Genomic DNA, 25,392 nt, shown 5'->3' with positions numbered 1-25,392 from the left:
GACAGTCATGTGTTCACCACTCTCCCCACCCTTGGCCAACTTCTTTATGGAGACCTTTGAAGAGAAAGCCTTAAACTCTGCCCCACAAAAAAAAACAAAAAAACAACCATATGGCTTCGCTATGTAGATGATGTGTTCGCTATTTGGCCACATGGCTCTGATACACTCCTCTCCTTATTAACACACTTAAACAACCAACACCCTAGAATCAAGTTCACCCTGGAAAAAGAGGAAAACAACAGCCTCCCTTTCCTAGGCACCCGCCAGCTTGATGGAACCTTGGTTTTCTCAGTTTATAGAAAATCCACCCATACAGGCAGATACATTCACCAACAATCCCACCATCCCCCATAACAACAATATGGAGTTGTTAAGACACTATACAACAGGGCTAAACTAATCTATTCAAATGACAATGCCCTAACCAATGAACTAAATCACATCCTCAACACTTTCTCAGTCAATGGCTACCCCTGTAAAAAAAAAATCCAAAAATATTGAAACAAGTAAACCACAACCCCCCCCCCCCCCCATCACAACAAGGATTACTCTAAATCCATCACCATTCCCTACATCCAAGACACCTCGGAAAAAATTACCAAAATCTTAAAAAAAATGACTTGTCCTCTTGTTACAGACCATATAGAAAATTGGCATCCCTTATCCACTCCACTAAAGACCAACCACTCCCCTTAGACCTACCTGGTGTATACCAGGTCCCTTGCAGCTGTAAGTTGTTCAGCGAATATCAGAATTTCAGAACAAGGGACTACATCCGGTTTCACCAGTATAGCCACTCTTGTCTTGCAGACCATGCTCTGGATACGCGCCACAGAATACGGTGGAAGAAAGCCACAATAATACACCGTAGCAAATTCAAATATGAAATACTATTCATGGAATCAGCCTTAGCCCTAAGAAACATGCCAAACCTCACAAGTTTGGTTGCATGAGACTGCCCCAAATTTGGGAGGCTTGCATCAGTAGATCTTCAGCCCAACGGCCAAGAATACCTACATAGCCCGCTAGGGGGCACCATCAGGACTTTTAGGAAAACCATAGCCACCTCGCTTCATTCTCATTTATCGTGTTTTGTGCCTGTGTGCACATATCTTTATTGTAAGTTCCTTTTGAAGATGGCAACGTGAAGTTGCCGAAATATCGGAAATATATTAAAGTTTATTTTAATGTATATTCTATTGCACTTTGTAATTTCCTTAAGTCGTTTAGTAAGAATGTTGATAAAGTGCAAGGTTTTGAAGTTTGGGAAGCAGAGATGAGATGTAGATTACACAATCTGTGGAAATATCTTGGAGATGAGAGAGAGATCTGGGCGTGTTTGTAGACAAGAACCTAAAATTCCATGGACATGTTATTAAAATTGTGAGGACAACACAGTGGATAATGGGAATGACACAGAGGGCACTGACTTGTAGAAGTAAGAATGTCCCTTGTATAAAGCTTTGATCAGGCCACATACTGTGTGCAGATTTGGTCACCTGGTTTTCAAAAAGATGGAGATGGATTGGAAAAGGTTCAGAGATGATTGACAAAGGTGGTTTCTAGTCTCTGGAATGTTGAGTGTGAAGACAGATTAATAAAATGCAATTTGCAGAAATTGGTGGATAGAAGGAAGAGAGGGGATATGATCAAGATATATAAACTGTTAAGAGGTTATTACCAGATTAATGTAAGGGTGTTTTTGCATGGAATGGGTGAAGATAGGAAGAAAACAAGAGGTCGTCTGCTAGAAACTGTATAAGGAGAGTGTAAGCAAGAGGGTGAGGAGCAAGTTTTTTGCATGGAGAGTCATGAGTGATTGGAATGCATTGCCCGAAAGTGTGGTGAGTGCAGAGACAGTGAACATATTTAAGGCATATGATAAACTGTGTGTATAACAGTGGATCCTCCCACAATGAGTCTGACTCCATGAAGGATTTTATAATAATAATAATATGTTCTCTGATTCTCCCCCCCCCCCCATCACGACCAGCACAAAGGAGAACTGAAGCACTTGATTCATCAGAAGTCCACCAAAACTAAGAAGACACAATAATTCCTTCATTGGAATTGTTGATTCAATCAGAATATTAAAGCCTGCTTAAAAAAGCATAACTTAGATATCCTGCCTTTTCTGGGAATATCGATAAAAATACTTATCTAAGTTCACTAACATATCTGTTGGATCCAAAAATGGTGTCCTTGATCTTGTTGACGAAATCTATTAAGTTTTTGGAGAGACAAAATTGCTACTAAAAGCTGTGTTTCACAGATGCCATCAGCAGTTTTCAAATGTTTAAATTTGAAAACCTGCTATGAACAGAAAGAAGGATCTAGCAATGGGAGCATCAATTTTTCCCATTTTAGCAAATTATATATACATACGAAGTAGGTCCCAAAAGTTTCTAGCCTGGCATACAAAATTTGCGCCAATTTTAAAACGTTGTACGTGACATATCACCATCTATGGTGAGGTTAGTGTACCAGCTGTCTGCCTATGTCATTCAGTTAGAAACATTAAATTGATTAACACGTGGCACTCTAAGTGGCTGTAATGTTAAAAATTGAGTACTGCATTGTGATAAAGTTTTTTGACAAAGAAGGACTTTCTCCAAGTGCTATCAAACAGTGATTGGATGGCGTTTATGGGGAAACTTCTCCTTTGTGTTCCACCATGAAGGAATGGGCTAAACAGTTTTGCCTGGGAAGAGAGAGCATCGAAGATGATCCTTGTGATGGTCAACCTGTGAAGTGATGACTGAAGAAAATGTATCTCTTCAGTCAACTACTCAATGACAGATGGCTGAAGGTCAAAGAAATCTCAGCAAAGTTGGGCTTTCTATAATAACCATCTTTCACATCATGAGGAGCATCATGTGACCTTTTTCTCACAAGTTTTTAGAGCTTTGCCAGAGAAATTGGAGAAAAATGCTGGAATCCATTGTCACCAGGGATGAAACCACGGTCCTTTATTATGATCTGCTTTCCAAAAGGGAATCCATGGAGTGGCACAAACCAGGCAAAGCACCGCCGAGAAAAGCCAAGATCACTCAGTCCACCAAGAAGACGATGGCAACAATCTTTTGGAATTTCTGGGGAATTCTCTTGATTGACTTCAACGAAAGGAATACCACTACGAATGCAGAATATTATGCTTCACTTCTGCTCAAACTGCACGACATCATGAAGGAGAAAATATGAGGAATGCTCATTCCTTATGGCTATTGTTGCAAAGGCTGTGGTGAAGGACTCTGACTTCCAGGAGATTTAACATCCACCCTGCAGTCCAGATCTAGCCCTAGTAGCTACTACCTCTTCCAAGAACTGAAGAAAGACCTTCAAAGAAGAAAATTTGCAGATGACAGTGAGGTGAAAGATGCAGTTTTAGGCCATTTTGCAGACAAAAGTGCAGACTATTTTTTCTTTGAATTAACATAATCAAATTCCTGACATGTACCCTCAATGGGTGTACAGGATATGATAGTACTACATGAAAAATTTACATCATTACTAACTTCCTAACAATTTTCTTCCAAATCAGTCTGTTACTTGTCAAGACTCCAACATTATCAGATCTTATATTTCTATTGTCTAAGGCACTTTGTACCGTATCAATCCACCTATATCTTTCTTCCTGTGGGTCGTTTTCCTGCCAACCTGGCAGAGAACACTTGTTTTGCTAATCTTTCCTCGCCCATTCTGTTTAAGTGACCATACCACCTGAGATTAGCTCTGCTAATGCATTCCTGGATGCTGACAATGTCAAGTTCTTTCCTAATATCCTCGTTTTTAATATGATATTGCCATTGATGCCATCTGTTCACGCCTCTAATCTTTCTCAGGACTCTCATATCTGTGGTCTCTAATCTTTGGTCAAGTGTTTTACTTCTAACCCAGCTCTCAGATCCACAAGTTAAAACTGGTTTGAACACTGTCTTGTATACAGCTAATTTAGTGTTCTGACTAATTTCTCTCTTATACCATATGAATTTATTCAATTGACTTCCTACCATACCAGCTTTGTTGATTGTGTTGTCTATTTCCATCACTAAAAGTTGTGCCTAAGTAGGTGAAATGTTTTACTTCTTCCACAGGTTCTCTATTCACAACACAGTTGACATTTTCAATGATTCTACCTATTTTCATTGTCTTTGTCTTTTTAATGCTGATCTTCATACCATATCTATTACAACAGTTATTCAATTTAGTCAGGGAATCATGCAAACTTGTAGCAGATTTATTTAGAAGTATAACATTGTCCACATAAAGCAAATAGCTGACATTAACATCTCCAATTTTGATATCATGTTTAATACCACTTTCCTTCATAATGTGATCCATATAGATAATGAGTAACAGAGGGGATAATGTACATTCTTGTCTCACACCAGATTTAACATTAAACCATCTTCCCGTACTTCAATTCTAACTGCTGACTTACAACTCAAATAAAGACTAAGTATTGTTTGATATAATGCCCCATTGACACCATATAACTGTAGCGTATTGAATAGCTTCTCTTTTGAATGTTAGTTCAAATGTCAGGCCAGGGCAAAAGCCTCAATTTTACTTTGATCATCCCTCATTCACCATTTAAGAGATTATTATTTACAGCATCTCTGGAGACTCGTCGCAAGAGACCCAAATCAACCATTACATACACTAATCCTATCATATCCCTCTTTAAATCCATTCCACTCACTCACCACTCTCCACACAAAAATTTGGTCCACACATCTCTATTAACCACACTCTTACACAACTTCCACGAATGGTCTCTAGTTCTCTATTTGTCATATATTGAAAAATTTCATTTGCATCAACTTTATAAAACCCCTTTAATATCTTAATTTCTATCATGTCCCCTCTTTTCTGTCTATCAACTAAACTTTGTAATCCACAAACTTTCAACCTATCCTCATAAGGAGTATTCCAGACCTGTTACCATCTTGGTCACTTGTCTCTGAATCTTTTCAACCACCTCCTGGTCCCCAAGAAATCCAGGTGACCAAATCTGAGTGCAGTAGTCAAGATGTGGCCAAATCATAGCCTTATAAAGAAGGATAATAACTTCGTTATTCTTTACTTGTCAGCATGTTTTTCAACATCCAAGTAATTCATTGAGCTATTTTACCAACTTTTGCAGTATTTGCAGTACTAAACTTTAACTCTTTGTCCACCATCATCCCCAAGTTTGTAACCTCATTAATTTCATGTAAACCGATACCATCAATATAATACACCGTATGCAACCTTTTCAACCCAAAGTACATAACCTTACATTTTGCAACATTAAATTGACAATCATTATCCTTTGTCCACAATGCCAATTTATTTAAATCTGGTAATTTAAAAGGTGATGTAGATATCCTGCAGGATATCTACATCACCTTTATCAACTATTGCTCTCCCCAGTTTTGCATCATCAGCAAACAACTGAATATTTCCTCTTAAATCTTTTCCTGATAAGGTAATAAGATAGTGTTTATAAAATGTTCTGTGCATGGGTTACATTGGACAGATGGGACATTCAGGAAAAACTTCATTAAAGAACAGATCATAGATATAGAGAAAAGGAAAGCTCATAAATCAGTCCTATCTTTTCTTACAAGTAGCAAAAAATAGGTTATTTGAAATGAGTAGACAAGCTTTATGTGTTGGCAATACATGCTAGTTTATTTATTTAATAAAATAATAAAATTTTTTATCAATACCGTTGAAATAAACTAGCAGTCATGTTATTTGGCAACTCATGACTTTTTAGATAACTTGAAGGCCATTTATTAAATTTAACAGCTATATTTGAAAATCTGAAGAAGCCACTGCAATGGTACAATGTGTAATGCACTATAAGGAAAATTAAGGCTTTATCTTAAACCAACTGTGGTCAACCTACATAGAGGACCTAAGCGATTGAGAACTACACTGTGATGGGCATTACATAGCACAGATCAGTAATAAATCATATGTATGACATCTCAACATGATATGCATTATAAGTTTAATAATAATTCCATCATCAGTTTATATGTTATAAGTCATTCTGCTACTACTTGTTTTCAGATCTAAATACTTTTAATTCTGATACGAATTATGCCATTAAAAATCTTTTAATTCTGATTTATACTGGAGACAATATTATGAATAGTAAAAACCAAAGAAGTTTGAAGTCAAATAATTCTGTCTTGCTTCTTGTAAGAGTTTGTTTCTTCCCCCGATCTTTGATAATACCCAGATCTTCAGGCATGATCCAATTGTTCTTTGTGGGATGGCACACAACTAACTTTCCTGGCAGAAACCCATCAAAATTATCTTCAGAATCCTAAAATCTTGGAATACTGTTGAGTATTCCGATTCTTGGAGTTGTGTGTGTCAAACCTTCCTAAAATGCTTGATTCTACCCAGAAGAGGGTAGTCTTGTTTAACAGGTGATTGCTCTCTCTTTACCCCCCCCCTCCATCCATCCACCCAATTCCTTCCAATTTCTTTTTCATTCAGGTTTTTGCATTATACCTTTTCTACAAGCATTTTCCTTGGCACTGTTCCACTGAACTCGCACCATCATTCATCCACTTTTCTTTAAACATGCAGAAATATAAACAGACGCTAGTCATAACAATATGCAGTTCAACTTCAGACTTAGGGACAGTTTTGACAATACCTTCACTGCCAACCATCATCAGGAAATATCGTGAAAAACAAATGACAAAGCTGAAAACTAGCAAATTTGATGTGGCGAATATCAAATAAAGTTAAAGTTTCAACTTCCAGCAGACTAGTGATTGCTAGAAAGTGCTGGAGTGTGTTACATGTTGGGCTGTTGGCCACGATTTACTTTATTCTGCCCATGTATTGGAAAACAGATTGACATAGCGGAAGAATAACAAAAATATCATGTTGACATAATTGGTGTTACAAAGATGAAGACCTGAACTGGTGAGATAGTGCTAAATAATAACTTGAAATGTTATATTTGGGAAATAGTGATAAGGGCACATTCAATTTCGAGATACAGTGTTGCAAACAAATTTAAAAATGAGAAATGGATTTCATTGCTAACCTAAACAGCAAAGCAGGAAATGACTCCTGGATATCTAGAATGTTTGTAAAAATGTGAAAATAAGAGTAATTACCGAACACCACAATCAGCATAAATATATATGAATATTCACATGGAGAAAACATACAATGCAAGAAATAAGCAGTTATTGACATTTGACTTATTGCTAATAGGATATCTTCAGAACAGGATAAAAATGAAATTTACAAAATGAGAAATATGTATGAAAGTCTTAAAAAGAATCAGTTAAGTGGTTTTCACTTTTAATTAAACTTGCAGTTCCTTGTTTTTATGTGATGTTCTTTCTTGGATAATGATATGTAGTAAGGTATTTTAAAAAAATATACATATTCACTTAATTATTAAGCCATTAAAGAACAATTTCTCCATTGGTTCTTATTTAAAAATAAAATTAATGGCAGGGACTAAAAGTCTCTGCCTTACTAATAATTTAAAAAAAAAATGTATAACCAGCAAATTAAGATAATTTAGCTGGCTCTTGCTTCATATGCACTGTACAATTTCTTAAGTACTAATTAAGTCTTAAACATATGTAACAGACATAATAGGTATCATATTTTTTCAGATAAGGTAATTGCATTATTATTATAGGGCTATGCTATTCAACCATTGTGAATGTACAGAAGAGGGCACACGGAATGTTGTTGCAGAATGTCTAGGGAAACTTACACTTATTGACCCACCACATCTTTTGCCAAAACTTAAGAGCTATCTAAATGCTGAGTCACCATTAGCACGTAGTACAGTTGTAACAGCGATGAAGTTTACTATATCGGATCAGGTAAGTTCTTTTTTTGTTTAATCTTCAATGATGTAAATGCTTATCTTGACACGATGAAGGATATCAGTTTTCTTTTCTTTTTCTTTTTTTAATATCAGTTCCACACAAAGATCACAAAATGCATAATGCAGCACTGCTCTATATGCTCTATTTCTCCCTAATCATATCTGCATATGATTAAGGGAGAAATAAGAAATCTGTTAAATGTGTTTCTTGAAGAGCTAGGGATTGTAATCATTGAGAAAAAGGTATAGGAAAAGCTATTTTACAGAACAGAAGTAGACAGAACAAAAGAGGAGAATAAAAGAATAAAAAGTTAGTTCATTGTGCAGAGCTGAAACATGCATGGATGTTGAATAACAAATGTGCTCATGTTCTATATTTGGAGGAATAGTACATGACTTATGAAAACATATAAAAAAAAAAGATACATGTACAAACAATGCCTGTGAAATGCACTTGGAGAGAGTTTGTGAGAAAGGGGATTTCTTTCTTTCAAACACTCCTACCAGTCCTTCCTGTTAAGTGAATTTGTCTTCTTGATAGAATTAAGCTTTATGATAGTATTGAGTGTCATCTGACACATTGAAGGATATCAGTTTTCTTTTCTTTTCTTTTTTTTTTTTTTTTAATATCGGTCCCACGCAAAGATCACGAAATGTATAATGCAGCACTGCTCTATATGTGGGCACATGATTAGGGAGAAATAAGAAATCTGTTAAATGTGTTTCTTGAAGAGCTAGAGGTTGTAATCATCAAGGAAAAGGATATAGGGAAAGCTGTTTTACGGAACAGAAAGAGGGATAACGGTGAGCCCAAGGCACAGCCATGGGCTCACCATTATGCCCCACTATTGCTAACTTTTACATGGAACATTTTCAGCAACGTGCTCTTGGTTCCCCTCCTTTAAAGCTCAAAGTCTGGCTTAGATACATTGACGATGTTTCCGCTATCTGGACCCATGGTCGCCAGACATTAGACACTTCTCTCAGCCACCTAAACAAACAACACAAATATACTCACAATTGAGATTGAAAAGCAGAACACACTTCCATTTCTAGATACACCTGTCACACGTCTTCCTTCTGGCAGTCTTTCCTTCACTGTTTACCGGAAACTGATGCATACTGGCCAATATACACACATAAACTCCTACCACCACCCAACACAAAAATTAGGGAGTCATTAATACACTAAAAAAACAGGGCTTTGAAGATTTGCTCCAATGAAAAAGCACTTCAAGATGAATTAAAAGTTATCGGCAATACCTTCCTAAAAATGGTTACAGCCAAAATACTATAAACAAAATTCTGTAAAAGACCTTGCTTAAAAACAAAAATAAACTGGACTACAATAAAACTGTAACCATGTCATACATTAAAGGGATATCAGAAAAAAAAATAAACAGAATACTACAGAAATACAACCTTAAAGCCACCTTTAAACCTCCTGCAAAATTAAAGAACTTGCTCAACTCATCCAAGGATCCACTCCCTCTGCTGGCCCACCCTGGAGAACACCGTATTCATTGCATCTGTAATTTGCCCTATATAGGAGAAACAGGATGCACGATTCCTATCAGAAAAAAGGAACATAAACGACACATTAAATATGATAACTATGGTCAAGCTGGTCTTTCTGATCATGCCCTGAACACTTGCATAGAATTGACTGGAAAAGCACCTGTTGTTTACATCATGTAAAATTTACATTCATACCAAAACATGGTATGAATGTAAATTTAAGGAGGCCTGTGAGATTCTTATCAATCACCCTAATCTTAATAATAATGATGATCTAAAAATCCCAAGAATATGGAAGGCACATATTCTACCCACGTAACCTTTCTCCCTAAGAGTTGATTACAGATAGGACCATAGGTAATCCAGGATCTTAAATCTAACATAACAATTGTCATTGTTAAATTAGGACATCGTTTTTTTAATGTAACAAAACTATATATATGAAAGAATGTTTCACTGATATTGTCTTAAATAGAATATAGCTTTGATGTAGTTATTTTATTTATTTATTGTAATTTTATTTTATTTTCACTAGAGGTCAGGCCAGTAAAATAACTGCTGATCAGTTCATTCTCTAAATTGTACATGTTTTGGTCATAAAGTATTACAAAATAAAGATTTATTGTTACATAGACCATATATTTATAACGTACTTAAGCTCTTACAAATTGCCTACCGGTTTCACTAGTAACTGACTAGCTTTCTCAAGGCTTGCATAGTACAAAAAAAGTAAATGCAAAAAAGGTTTAAAAATACAAAGAACCGTTAGTACCTGTTAGGTAGCTAGGGTGACACGTTCGCGTGACATAACTACTCAGCATCATGAACACGCGTTACATGCAAATGCGTAATATGATTATTTGCGTACTGTAGCTCTGTTGAACTGAGGGAGTTAATTAGATTTTTCCAGGTATCGTTCAGAATGGCCCCTTGAGTTGTAGCTATTTGAGACAGTTCTGTTTGAACTTCTTCCTCGTCAGAGATAAATTTTCTAGCTCGATTTCTTAGCATGTGGATGATGCTGTGTTTCTGTGACCTATGATGGTTAGAAGAGTAACGTAGATATCTTCCAGTGTCCATTGGTTTTTTGTAAATCGACAGTTTGATACTGTTTCCTTGTCTTTTTACTAGTAAGTCCAAGAAGTGTAGCTGTTCGTTATTTTCTACTTCTAGAGTAAATTTTATTTTATTGTGGAGTGCATTGATTCTGTTAACAAACATCTGTAGGCTTTCTAAGTTGTCTTTCCATATGATGAAGATGTCATCCACATATCTCCACCATATAGAAGGTTTAGGAGTAATGCTGGTGAATATTTCATCTTCAAATTTCTCCATGAAAAGGTCTGCACATGGTGGCAACAAAGGGCTGCCCATGGCTAGGCCTTCTAATTGTTTGTATATCTTGTTAACTTTGAAAAAATTTGATTGTAGGCAATGCTCGAACATCTTTGTGATGTCTGCAGGAAAGAGATCTTTGATAATGTTCATTACTTCTTCTACTGGTACATTCGTGAACAAGGACACTACATCTAGGCTGGCCATTATGTCTGTTTGTGTAATTTTTATGTTTTTTAGTTTGTCCACAAAGTATTGAGAATTTTTTTAAGTAGGACTCTGTTTGTCTAATTTTTCCTTTAAGTAAATTCACTAGGTGCTTAGCCAATAGGTACGTTGGGGAGGACCTGCCATCCACAATCGGACGAAGTGGCACTTCTTCTTTATGCACTTTAGACGCCCCGTACAGTCTAGGAGTGATGGGATGTGAGGATTTAAGTTTTCGTTTTAGTTCTTCAGGCGAAGTATTCATGTTACGGATCAGGAAGTTTGTCTCATTGTGGTTCTTCATTGTAGGATCTCTGGTGTGGATTTTGTACATGGAACTGTCAGATAGTAAGTCGTTTAACTTCTTAATGTAGTCTTTTGAGTTAAGGATAACGGTGGCATTCCCCTTGTCTGCTTTCATAATTATTATTTCTTTGTTCTTCCTTAAGTCCCCAATAACTTTCCTATCATATGGAGTGGTATTCAGTTGTGTTTGTTTTGCTGTTGCTAGGATGATAGTGCTTTTGAATCTAATGTCGTTGGCTACACCTTGTGGTAGTGGGTAGAGACTTTTTTCAATTCCACACATAAAGTCCATTTTTGGGATGTAATTAGGAGTGATAGAAAAGTTAAAACCTTTTTTTAGAATCTCCGATTCATGTTTCGAAAGGCAGTGATTCGACAGGTTGAAGATCACTTTGTTAACTGGGAGGCCATTGTGTGTCTGGTATTTTTTCTTGTACAGTTCATCAAATTTTCTAATTTGTTTGGCTTTATTGAACTGGAAAGTTCAATAAAGATATACAAACAATTAGAAGGCCTAGCCATGGGCAGCCCTCTGTCGCCACCATGTGCAGACCTTTTCATGGAGAAATTTGAAGATGAAATATTCACCAGCATTACTCCTAAACCTTCTATATGGTGGAGATATGTGGATGACATCTTCATCATATGGAAAGACAACTTAGAAAGCTTACATATGTTTGTTAACAGAATCAATGCACTCCACAATAAAATAAAATTTACTCTAGAAGTAGAAAATAACGAACAGCTACACTTCTTGGACTTACTAGTAAAAAGACAAGGAAACAGTATCAAACTGTCGATTTACAAAAAACCAACGGACACTGGAAGATATCTACATTACTCTTCTAACCATCATAGGTCACAGAAACACAGCATCATCCACATGCTAAGAAATCGAGCTAGAAAATTTATCTCTGACGAGGAAGAAGTTCAAACAGAACTGTCTCAAATAGCTACAACTCTATCACAAAATGGTTATCCGAGACACATCATCAACAAATTTCTATACAAAGATAACCAACAAGAAAGAACAGTCGCCTAACAAATCTCAACAGCAGTCATCCCCTTTATAGGTTCAACTTCCACAAAAATTGCAAGATTGTTAAAGACATAACATCAGGGTTGTATTTAAACCAACAAATAGCATAAGACAGGTCCTAAGATCTCCTAAAGACAGCGTGCCATTTTATAAATATCCAGGTGTGTATAATATTCCATGCACATGTGGTCTTTCCTACATTGGACAGACTTCGAGAAGCCTGGAAATAAGATAGAAAGAACATGTAGGCGATGTTAATCACAACAGAAGGATCACCTCAGGATTGGCACATCACTTTTCAACTTCGAACCACACTATAGACTGGAATAACAGCTCCATACCCTACGTAGACGAGGATTACAGACATCGAGTATTTAAAGAAGCGGCAGTTGTACTACGTACGGCAAGTAACCTAAAGAGAAATCGAGGGGCCATTCTGAACGATACCTGGAAAAATTTAATAACTCCCTCAGTTCAACAGAGCTACAGTATGCAAATAATCATATTACGCGTTTGCATGTAACGCGTGTTCATGATGCTGAGTAGTTATGTCATGCGAATGTGCCACCCTAGCTACCTAACAGGTACTAACAGTTCTTTGTATTTTTAAACCTTTTTTGCATTTACCTTTTTTTGTGCTATGCAAGCCTTGAGAAAGCTAGTCAGTTACTAGTGAAACCAGTAGGCAATTTGTAAGAGCTTAAGTACGTTATTCAGTTCATTCTCTCTTCAGCATACTGTGTGAAATGCAATTTAGCTTGTCTCTGTGTGTGTATATATATGTGTATACTCCAGATGATGACCTTAATATGAAGGTCGAAACATTGGGAAATTAAAATAATTATTTATAACATGGTAGTAGAGTCCATAATTTGTGTGAACTTCATTCTCTGGGAAGTTTTTACTGCACCACCCCAGATATTTGAGGCAGTGATACAAAAAATGTGAGAACAGTATGCTAAGATTGGGATTTATATGCGATCAGCAGTTATGCAGGTAAGATGGTGGAAGTGTTAAAAATTTAAGGTACTTTTTTGAAGGCTATGGATGGGATTCATAAGTTCCAAAAAGGTCTAAATTTGGAAATCAGTCAGTCCAAAAGAAAATTGATCATAGCTAGAGATCAAAATATCAGACGAGTGTGTGTGGGGGGCTTTCTTTTAAAACATGACAGAATTGTCTTTTGATGGCATTAAAATTCATCATCAGATTATCCCTGCCCCCACTGGAAAATGGTGAGGAGATTAGTGTTTAGTATGGAAAAATTTTGAAGCTTGAATAATTTGAGCACTATAAAGCTTACCAAATGAAGCAAGAGAATGGTGTGTACTGTCATTGGTAAAACTACGGATGGGATTTGAGATTAACGAGAGCAGGTCACTAATATATAGGAGGAAGCATGTGGGTGAAATCACAGATTCCTAAGATATATTTGATTTATCAATCAAAGCTGATATATCTCAGCTTTGATTGACAAATCTGATAAGAGGAAGCTACAAAGAGCATGTTTTTTTCTGTATTTTCTTTTTAACTTCTTGTGTTCCGTAATGAAATTTTGACTTTTCTGCCCTTGCACACACACTTCACTGCATGTGCTTCCCTGGCTGAATCAATCATGTTTTCTTTAGGTTTTTTCACTGAATTTCAAAGATTTGATTCTTGCTTTCAAACTCAGTTTTTCATGAATAATATTTGTTTGAGTCTACAGCTCACTGCTAAAAAACTGCTTGACTTTGATTTTTTAAAAGCTTTTTGTACATATTTTTCCTAAGAGTATGATGATTTTTATCCTGTCCAAAATTAAATAGCAATCACTTCCTATTTCAAATCCTTGTGTTCTCTTATTTCTTTACACTGATAAATTTATCAGTGTTAATTTGTATATACAGTATCTCTAGGCTGGAACATATTATTAGTAATGACTAGTCCATGTCCTAAACAAAAATCCAGCAGGTACTTATCAGCTTTGCTATTAAGTGCCTGCTGGATTGCTGTCTGGTATTCATTTCTTACTCTGCTGTTAGATCTCCAACAAGAACCTGTTGTTCCTTTTTTATTGTCAGCCACCTTCTCCAATGACTTGAGAAACTTCTTCACTTCTTGCTTAATAGAACTTTCTGCAGGACCATAAGCACAAATATCCATTGTTCATAGTCATAAATATCTATCTTATTTTCCATTTTCACTGTTTGAAATTTCCACACATCACTTTTCTTGAAATTGGCTACTATTCAAAAAGTTTATCTTTGCATTTAATATTAAATACTATGGCTCCTTTTCCTTCCTTTCCTTGATCACCATTGTCTAACTATAACATCTTATAGTTATTTAACAAATTAGATTTTTTTTTTCCTTTGTCGTAGTTAACACCAGTTATGATAGTATGGTATTTCTCTAATTCTTAAAAAAGAAGCATAACTTTATCAGTTATGCTTCTTTTCTGTTGATAATGCCTATCTTCAGTTCTGATGATGTTCCATTTGAGTTTGTTCCTGTAACTAACATTTTCACTGTTTTCCCTGGTTACACAAGGTCCCTGATAAAAGCAGCAGGGACCTTGTGTAACTGAGCAGCAGAATGCCTATCCTCATGCATTCAGTATCCAGGTGGACTCCTGCTAATGTGGCTCATCAAAAGAAAGTCTGGATTAAGCATAGGGTCAGAAGTGTGGTCATTTCTCTGCATTATTGTTCAGGCTACTGTGACAGCATTACATGATTAAGTTTACATTATCATTAATCTTCCATTAGCAATTTTCCTCCAAATTACCATATTAATTGTTAGCACTCCAATATTGTACCTAACATTTTGTATTTCTGAGGCACTAACTGAATCAATCCACTTAGATATTCATCTTCCTCTGGGTCTCTTTCCTGTCACCTTTTGCATCAAACACCTGCTTTGCTAACCTATGTTCTCTCATTCTATTTAAATGGCCTTACCACCTTAGATTAGCTCTGCTCACACATTGTTGAATGCTAACGATGTTAACGATTCTGCCATTGATTCTTCACTCTCCCATTTTTTCTCAGAACTATCATCATATCTGTGGTCTCTAGTTTTTGATCAAGTGTTTTATTTCTAACCCAGCTCTCAGATCCATAACCTAAAACTAGTTTAAACACTACCTTGTGTACTGCTAGTTTGGTCTATTGGCTAATTTCTTTCTTATTCGATATAAATTAATTCAACTGACACCTGACCATACAAGCTTTGCTTATTCTATTGTCTATTTCCAAATTTAATTTTCTAACTGTGCCTAAATAGCTGAAATATTTTACTTGTTCTATATACTCTCTATTCAGAATCCTGTTGATGTGTTCAGTATTTCTGCCTATTTTCATAGTTTTGTTTCATTATTGTTGATTTTCATGCCATATTTTACAGCTGTTATGAAAGTTAGAGGAATGTAGATTTGCATGGGATGTGTTCAGGAGGAGATCATTTGCATAAAGCAAAGATCTAAGTTTGTTATCTCTGATTCTAATATCAGGTTTAATGCCACTTTCTTTCATATGGTGACCCATATAGAAATAAGAGTGGAGATTATGTACATCCTTGTTTTACTCCTGATTTTACATCAAATTGTCTTCCTGTATTTCCTTCAATTCTAAATGCTTACTTGCAACTTAAATATGGTATGTATTGCTCTTGTAGAATGTTTCTTTTTTTTCCCATATAATTGTAGTGTTTAGAAAAGATTTTTTCTGGGCACCTTGTTATATGCCTTTACCAGATCTACAAAATTAAAGTACAGATCCTTGTTATATTCTTATTTCTCATAAAGTAAAAATGTGATCTTCATCATCAAATTCCTGACATGTACCCTCAAGGGGTGTACAGGATATGATAGTACTACATGAAAAATTTACATCATTACTAACTTCCTGTCTACAATTTTCCTCCAAATCAGTCTGTTACTTGTCCAGACTCCAACATTATCAGATCTTATATTTCTATCATCTAAGGCAATTTTTACCATATCAATCCACCTATATCTTGGTCTTCCTCTGGGTCTTTTTCCTGACAACCTGGCAGAGAACACTTGTATTGCTAATCTTTCCTCGCCCATTTTGTTTAAGTGACCATACCACCTGAGATTAGCTCTGCTAACACATTCCTCAATGCTGACAATGTCAAGTTCTTTCCTAATATACTCATTTTTAATATGATATTGCCATTGATGCCATCTGTTCGTGCCCCTAATCTTTCTTAGGACTTTCATATCTGTGGTCTCTAGTCTTTGGTCAAGTGTTTTATCTCTGACCCAGCTCTCAGATCCATAAGTTAAAACTGATTTGAACACTGTCTTGTATACAGCTAATTTAATGTTTTGGCTAATTTCTCTCTTATTCCATATGAATTTATTCAATTGACTTCCTACCATACCAGCTTTGTTGATTCTGTTGTCTATTTCCATATTTAATTTACCATCTTCACTAAAAATCGTGCCTAAGTAGCTGAAATGTTTCACTTTTCCCACAGGTTCTCCATTCACAATGCAGTTGACATTTTCAATGCTTCTCCCTATTTTCATTGTCTTTTTCTTGTTATTGCTGACCTTCATACCATATCTATTACAACAGTTATTCAATTTAGTCAGGGAATCTTGCAAACTTCTAGCGGATTTATTTAGAAGTATAACATCGTCTGCATAAAGCAGAGAGCTGTGTCAAGTGTTTTACTTCTGACCCAGCTCTCAGATCCATAAATTAAAACTGGTTTGAACACTGTCTTGTATACAGCTAAATTAACGTTCCAACTAATTTCTCTCTTATTTCATACAAATTTATTCAATTAACTTCCTACTATTTCCATATTTAATTTACCATCTTCACTAAAAATCATGCTTAAGTATCTGAAATGTTTTACTTGTTCCACAGGTTCTCCATTCACAATGCAGTTGACATTTTCAATGCTTCTCCCTATTTTCATTGTCTTTGTCTTGTTATTGCTGACCTTCATACCATATCTATTACAAAAGTTATTCAATTTAGTCAGGGAATCTTGCAGACTTCTAGCGGATTTATTTAGAAGTATAACATCGTCCGCATAAAGAAAGAGATGAGATTAACATCTCCAATTTTGATACCAGGTTTAATACCACTTTCCTTCAAGATGTGATCCATATAGATAATGAATAACAGAGGGGATAATGTACATCCTTGTCTGACACCAGATTTAACGTTAAACCATCTTCCTGTACTTCCTTCAATTCTTACTGCTGACTTACAACTCAAATAAAAACTAAGTATCGCTTGATGTAATACTCCATTCACACCATACAACTGTAGCACTTTGAACAGCTTCTCTCTTGGCACCTTGTCATATGCCTTTTCCAGATCTACAAAACTTAAATACAGATCTTTGTTATATTCCCATGATTTCTCAACTCTTTCTCGTAAAGTGAAGATCTGATCCTGACTGCCTCTATTTGGCCTGAATCCAGCTTGTTCTTCACCAAGCTTTTCTTCCACAATTCTTCTCAACTGTTTCTGAAGTATACTTGCATAAATCTTACCAGGAACACTCACTAAGGAAATACCTCTGTAATTCTCACATTCAGTTTTATTTTACTTTTTATATATGGGTACTATGAGAGCTCTACTCCAATCATCGGGAATTCGTCCCTCTGTATAGGCCTTCTGAACTATGCAGTGCAGTCACCGTAAGACTTTTATACTTCCATACTTCAGCATTTCTGGTTGAATATCATCTACTCCTGCTGCCTTTCCACATTTCAAGACTTTGATGGCTTTTTCTACTTCAAGTATGGATATCTATTCCTGACTGCATGCCTGGTCAGTGTTTTTTATCACTGTGATGTCATCACTGCTTGTTTCATTTAGCAAATTTTCAAAGTAATTACTCCATACTTCAAGGATATCTTTTTCTCCACTTTTCATGTCACCTTTATCATTCTAATTCCTTTTACAACACTCTTTCCTCCATTTCTGAGCTTCCTCAACAACCACCAGAATATTTTGCCACCTTCTTGATATTTATTTTCTATGTTGTTACCCAAGTCTTCCCATGACTTTTGTTTAGCTAATTTTACACAGTGTTTAGCTTTCTTACATTTGTTTCTGTATTCTCTAAGAGCACAAGCTGACTTATTTGCTAGAAACATTTGATATACTTTCTTGTTTTCTTTCACTGCCTCTTTAATTTCCTGTGTCCACTATGGAGTTCTGATTTTTCTATCCTTGCAGACAACCTCACCACATGCCTCTCTGGCTGATTCAATCAGGATTTCTTCAAGGCTTACCACTGAATCTCCGATGTTTGGTTCCTGTTCTCAAACTCATTCATTTTTTCTTCAATAATCTTTGTATATTTTAGTCTACAGTTCACATCTGAGAGCTGCTTAACTTTTATTCGGTTTAAAACTTTCTTACATGTAATTCTTTTCAATATGAAATTCAATTTTATCCTGCTCAAGACTAAATGGTGATCACTTCCAATTTCACATCCTCTGTACACTCTGGTGTCCTACACCAAGGAGAGTAAACATCACTATTATCGACAATAACATAGTTGATGAGACTTTTCTTATTCCTTGCCTTTTCTCTCCAAGTGAATTTGTGGATATTTTTATGTTGGAACATGGTGTTAGTAATAACCAGTCCATGTTCAGCAGAAATCCAACAGGCATTTGCCATTATTATTAGCTTTGCTATTTTCTCCAAATTTTCCCAAAAAAATTTTGTATGTCTGACAATCATTTCCTACTCTGCTATTTAGATCCCCAAAAAGGGCAAACTTTTCCTTTTTCATTGTGTCAGTTGCTTTTGAATATTGAAAATGAATATTGCATCCTATTTAGAACTATGTGATGGTCTTGACTTCTAATCCCCCTAATACACTCTTGTATCCTTAAACTGCATAAAGATATCATTATCAGCAATGATATAGTCAATGAGGCTTTTCTTATTTCTTGCATCATCTCTCCATGAACTTGTGCATAACTTTATGTTAGAACATTGTGTTAGTAATGATTAGCCCATATCTTGAGAAGAAATACAGCAGGGGTACTTACCATTATTATTAACTTTGCCCTTTTCTCCATTTTCCAAACCATTCCTACATGCCTGGTGGGATTCACTTCCTACTGTGCTGTTTTGATCTCCAGCAAGTAGCACACTTTTTCCATTTTCTTTGTCAGCTGCCTGTTCTGTTGACAAAAAATGTTTCTATTTTTTCCTTAGGAGAATCTTATTTTTTTGGGGACTATAGGCACAAATACATTTCATTTTCCCTTTCCTGATTTTGGAATTTGCCCACATAACTCTACTGGAAACTGAAGAAGTTTATGTCCATGTTTGGTGTGGAATGCTATCACTACTTCTTTCCTCCCTTCTCACCTGTTTTTATCTTCTTTGTCTCAGTAATGCCAATTATGTCCACGTTGTACTTCTCCAGTTCTGCAAGTTCGATTTCCTTTCCATTAATACTTCTTATGAGGTGCTTAAGGGTCAAAGCTGTATAACTGAGAGGAGACCTCCACATAGCCTTTAAAGGAATGGAGAACCAACCAGGGTTCTAACCTAATGTCCAGTCCTCACCTTCTCTTGGTTGCACTCTGTTATGAATGAATGAGAATGGGCTAGAAGTTTGAGATTTAGCCAACCAAATTATTCTTATTGGCTTAAACCACAAGTAAAATGATGATGGTACAAGTAATATTTCTTATATTGATTGTTCCTACACAATGTATACACATTGATTTTATCCTTGATTAACATCAATAAGGTCCCAGGTGCAGATGAAATATCCCAGCAGAGTTAAGGCCACAGGGAATGGAGGGATAAGAGTGTTTCATAGATTAATTACATATGGGAGACAGGATCATGGCCTAGAGACTGGAAGAAGTCAGTTTTCATACCACTACATAAGAAATGTGATATGAAGGCATGCAAGAACTATAGAACTATTAGTTTAATATCTCATGCAAGCAAAATTTTATTAAAGATCATGCTAAATAGGATTGAGGCCAAAGTTGAGGCAGAGATGCCTGAGGAACAAGCAGGTTTTAGGAAAGGTAAGGGCACCAGAGATCAGATCCTTTGCCTTAGACAGATCATAGAAAAATATAAAGAATTTAGATTCCCTCTGATAATGTGTTTCTTAGACTACTCTAAAGCTTTTGACTGTGTTGAGCATGTGAAACTATGGGAAGTAATGAAAAGAATGGGTTTTCCTCAACACACTATTAGGTTGATAGCCAACTTGTACAGGGAGCAAGAAGCCACGGTAAGAACAGGTGTCGGATTGATTGATTGGCTTCAGATTGGAAAAGGAATTGGAATTAGGCAAGGACTTTCTCACTTGTTTAGTATATACAGGGTGTTCGGGATAAATTTGACAGTTTCGTAAGGAAAAAGAAAATCTTCTTTGTATCTATTAAATTTAATGAATTGACAAAAAAACATTATAGGCAGAGTTAATTACAATACTATCAACAAGATTTACTCAAAATAACCACCATTAGCATCGATCACAGCTTCAATTCTGCTTCGGAACCTCCAACAAGCTGATGCTACAGTCTCCCTGGGAAGGGCCGCAAAAACTGTTTTAATTTTATCCATTAACTGGGCTTTTGTATTACTGGAAGTGCGATTGGTGTCTTTTTCAACTGCACCCCATACAAAATAATCCATGGGGTTAAGGTCTGGGGAGTTTGGAGGCCAAACATTTGGACTGGTGAAGTCGTAGAAATTTTCAGACAACCATTTTTGACTTTTCCCAGAGGTGTGGCAAGGGGCCGAATCCTGCTGCCATACATACGGCCTACCATTGGCTACCCTTGTTATCCAGGGCTTGACTACAGTTAGCAACTCCACGAACAAAGCCCGAATTCCAATGCCAGGGTTCTTCAACACCTGTTCCTGCAGATTTGCGAGGAATTCTGCTGTACGAACGCAATCAGATCGTCTGCTAGGGATCTTTCTTCTTGCTACATCCTCGTAGTCACCATTGCAAGTCTCTAGTTCATGCCTGATTGTTTTTACTGTATTCAGGGAGCATTGGGCAGCAGTCGTAATATCCTTATTTTGATGGCGGGCACGAATCATCATGATACAAGTTATTCTCTTCCATGATTCAGGTGGGTTCCAGCTATCCATCCTTTCTGACATCTTGTATATGAATGAAGAAGGGTCCAAACTTTTAAATGAAGAGAAGTGTGTGTTAATACATGTAACTTACGGAAAAATATAATTAATTATAAATATGTCAAATTTATCCCGAACACCCTGTATGTGGAGGACATGATGCATGAAGAATTCGATAAGCTCAAGACAGGAATTAGGATAGGAGGTAGATTGATCAGTAATCTGAGGTATGCTGATAATACAGTACTCCTTTGTAATGTCATGGAAGAACTAGGACTAATTCTTGACCAAGTTAACAAAATCAGTAATAGCAGAGGACTTCAAACGAAACGAAACAAACGTTTCAGACAAACAAAACTCAATCTTACCAAGACAAAGATTATGGTTCTCAAAGGAAATACAAACAGGGAAGCTCTTGAGAAACAAGTATACCTTGATGGAGAAAGAATTGAGGAAGTCAGCAAGTTTGAGTACCTGGGATCCATTATTAATGTGAAGAATTGCTGTTCAGAAGTTATCAGAAGAAGGTTAGGAATGGCTGAAACAACAGTCAGAAACTTGTCTAAAATCTGGAAGGATTGATCTATCTCTATGGGAACATAGTTGAGGATTTTGAATGCAGTTGTTTTTTCAACAGTGACTTATGGATGTGAGACTTGGAACCTAAAGAATTCAGATAAGAAACGGATATCTGCTTTTGAAATGTGGTGGTACAAGTAATATTTTGTAATAATTAATAATTAATTAATATAAGTAATAATTCTGTAAGTGGTGTTACTTACAGAAGGCTGTTGAGGATATCATATACTGAAAGGCGTACAAATGAATGGGTGTTAGAAAAGATCAGTAGAACTCTAAGGCTCCTTAAGGATATTGACAGAAGAAAGTTAAAATATTTTGGACACGTTGAAAGGATGGAAGGGGGAACTTCTCAGAACAGTAATAGAAGATAAAGTTCCTGGAAAAAGAGGATGGGGTAGATCAATGAGATAATTGTGTATGTGTGTGTGTGGAGTGACCAATCTTCAGAGAGTTGAGGCTTCCAGAAAAGCAAACAACAGGACTACATGGTGAGGCCTGGTGTGGCACATCACTGAGCATCAGAGTGACCATACGGCATCTATATGATGCCCAGTGAATGTTCATATAGAGTGATTATCTGTGAATTGCTATAACTTTTTAACTTCATGTATTGTTGTTTTTTATTTATGTGCAGATAATGTATTGTTTAACCTTATACAGTTTAATACATATTTTCATTTACATTTTTATGTACTAATGTATATTTGATTATTTTGTGTGCCACTATGGCCTCTGATCTTATGCACAGCTGTAACTTTTGCTGTAATTTCATTTGTATGAAGACACTGTATAACTTTGTACATTTTAGTATATATCTTTATTTACTTTTTATTTATGTATCTTTTACTATGTGTGTGCAACTGTAGCCTTTGCTGTCATTTTGTCTATGTGTAAATACTCTTTTGCTTAATTTTTTCATAACTTTCTGTAAATCTTGTATACTGCTGCAAACTTTTGTTTTGATGCAGTTTAACCATAGCCTTATAGTCTTTGTGCCAATAAAACATAAACCAAACGAAACCAAATCCTATCTTTGGTTCTGATGTTTGCTTTATTCTTTGTCTTCTTGATGTTCAGTTAGAGTTTGGTCCAGTAGCTGGCTTTTCACTGTTCACTCTGGTTCCCTGACAAAAAGTGATATCTGTTTTGTAGAGTACGATTTGGTTGGCAAAGTCTGAAATTGCCAGTCTATCCTCATTCCTTCAGTACCCCTTGAATATCTCTTAATGGGTGCACCACATAAGAAGCTTGAGAATTGGATGTTAGGTCAGAAACCCCAGTCAGTTCACTGCATTCCTTAAAGGCATTGTGGAGCTCTCCTCCCAGTTATTTGGCCTTGATCCTTAAGCAACCCATGTGATGATTAATGATACATATCGAAATTCTTATTTCGATTGATTTTTTTTATTGCTGAATTTTACTGCAGAAGTAAAAGAATTGTTGAAAACTTTGATTATAAGTACCTATATATAGCATTTTAAATTCATGAATTAAACATCTTAATATCGTTTAGCATTTTACTTGTATCATACACAGCAGCATGCCTTTTTCTAAGTTTCTACATTTGACACTTAGTATAGTTTTCACTGTTATTATTATTATTATTACATGACACCTCCAGGGAGTCCAAACTCTCATTGAGGGAAGGCACCTACTCCACAACTCTCTGCCTCCACCAGCTAATCCACGAACTAGTGTACTGCATCATCTGCACCAATGCCATCTACTGCCTACCACCACTAGTAGGTTCACAGACAATCACAAACATCCATGCCCATGGTGAGATTCAAACCCGCAGCATTTTGGCTGGAGAGCAGAAACGCTAACCACTCAGCCAACCAGGCTAGCATGTATAGAGTTATAGAGAGTTAAGTTTTAGACCTTCGTTGTACTATGGTTCATAGAAGATCTTCATTGCTATGTGTGTGTGTGACCGTCCTTATTGGAAACATGAAGTGGTTTGAAAAGTGCCATGTTTAGTCTCTAGAGCAGGTTATCTAACCCTTAATACGTGCAGGTGGAATGCATACACTGCTTTGAAAGATGTCAACAGACATCCCATGGGCAAGGTGCATTGTGCCATGTAACAAGTTCTGTGTTTATAGCCAGTATAAATAGAAGGGATGTGATGTGCTATGTGTCTGGGTGTGAAATGACTGTGAAAAGGGAACTAACGAAGTTTGAAAGAGGCATTATGATAGCATGCCAGTTGCAGGCCTGTCTGTTTGGCAAATTGTTGACAAATTGGGACATCCAGGTGAACAAGCAGTGATGCCATACTGAGATGGAAGTGCAGGGTGTCAACTGCAAGTGCTACTCACAGTGGACGACCCACCACACTCACCAAATGTGACTATAGAGTGCTACAAAGGATAATTTGCAAAAACGCCATTCATTGGCCAATCCATTGAATGTAGAGTTCCAGGCATTGACTGGAACAAGAATCTGCACAAAAACATTCAGAACTAAGGCTCAGCTCGCAACGTAGGTTTTCATGGTATTACTGCAATATGCAAGCCTCACATTACCTGAACCAACATGCAGCAAGTCTTCAGTGGTGCAAAGAGTATGTACAGGAACACGGAAGCTTGGAAAGCTATGTTATGAAGCAACAAATCATACAATGGGTGCATTCATTCACCACACCCACACTTATCCATCTGCTCAATACACCCTCTATTGAGCAGATGGATGAGTGTGGGTGTGGTGAATGAATGTTTTTACCAGAGTGTATAACCCCATCTATGAATTTCGGAGGTGGCGGTATGGTCCTGTTTTTCGGAGGTGGCGGTGTAATGGTATGGTCCTGTTTTTCCTGTTTTGGCCTTGGACCTCTGTTTGTGGTGCCATGAACATCAAACTCAGAGATATATGGACATTATGAACAATGCAATGCTTCCTACTTTGTGACATTTCTACTGAACTGACTATTGTCTCTTTCAGTAAGACAATGCATCATGTCATAAGGAGGCTTCTGCTGTGACTGCGTGGTTTATGGACATGAATGACACCACACTTCACTGGTCTCCAGAGCTCTGATCTCAACCATGTTGAACATCTGTGGGTTGAAATGGAATTGGAGTGTCAGGTGAGGTCAAGGAATGTCAACCCCACAAACAGTCCAGGACCTCATTACATGTCTACAGGAAGAATGGTCCAAAATTCCCATGAACTGCTGTACACTTGTGGAAAGTATGTTTTGTAGGATTGCTGCATTCATAGCAGCAAAAGGTGGTCCTACATCTTATGAAGGTGAGTGCCATGGCTGTTCCTCACTATGGTGTCCGTTGACATCTTTCCGATCAGTGTATGTATGATAAGCTTCACGTTATAACAGTGAATTAGCTTTACTTAATGACTACCAGTTTTTAAATTCTGTTAATTAACTCTCATTTACAAGTTTGGAAACACTTTGCTATATAATG

At 36.5% G+C, this 25,392-nt stretch overlaps 1 protein-coding gene across 1 annotated transcript in view; it reads left to right on the top strand.

The window, feature by feature from the left end:
- Window positions 1-25,392, top strand: part of Cand1 (Cullin-associated and neddylation-dissociated 1) — a 414,848-nt gene that overhangs the window by 370,069 nt on the left and 19,387 nt on the right. The window contains exon 27 of the mRNA XM_090392833.1: window positions 7,673-7,862. Coding sequence (XP_090248959.1) covers window positions 7,673-7,862 — 190 coding nt within the window. The remainder of the gene's footprint in view (window positions 1-7,672; window positions 7,863-25,392) is intronic.

The sequence above is a fragment of the Typopeltis vanoorti genome, chromosome 5 (genome assembly GCF_054136105.1).
Source record: "Typopeltis vanoorti isolate ZY-2024b chromosome 5, IOZ_Tvanoo_1.0, whole genome shotgun sequence".
NCBI classification, from domain to species: Eukaryota; Metazoa; Arthropoda; class Arachnida; order Uropygi; family Thelyphonidae; genus Typopeltis; species Typopeltis vanoorti.
This window is presented reverse-complemented; position numbering and strand designations above follow the sequence as displayed.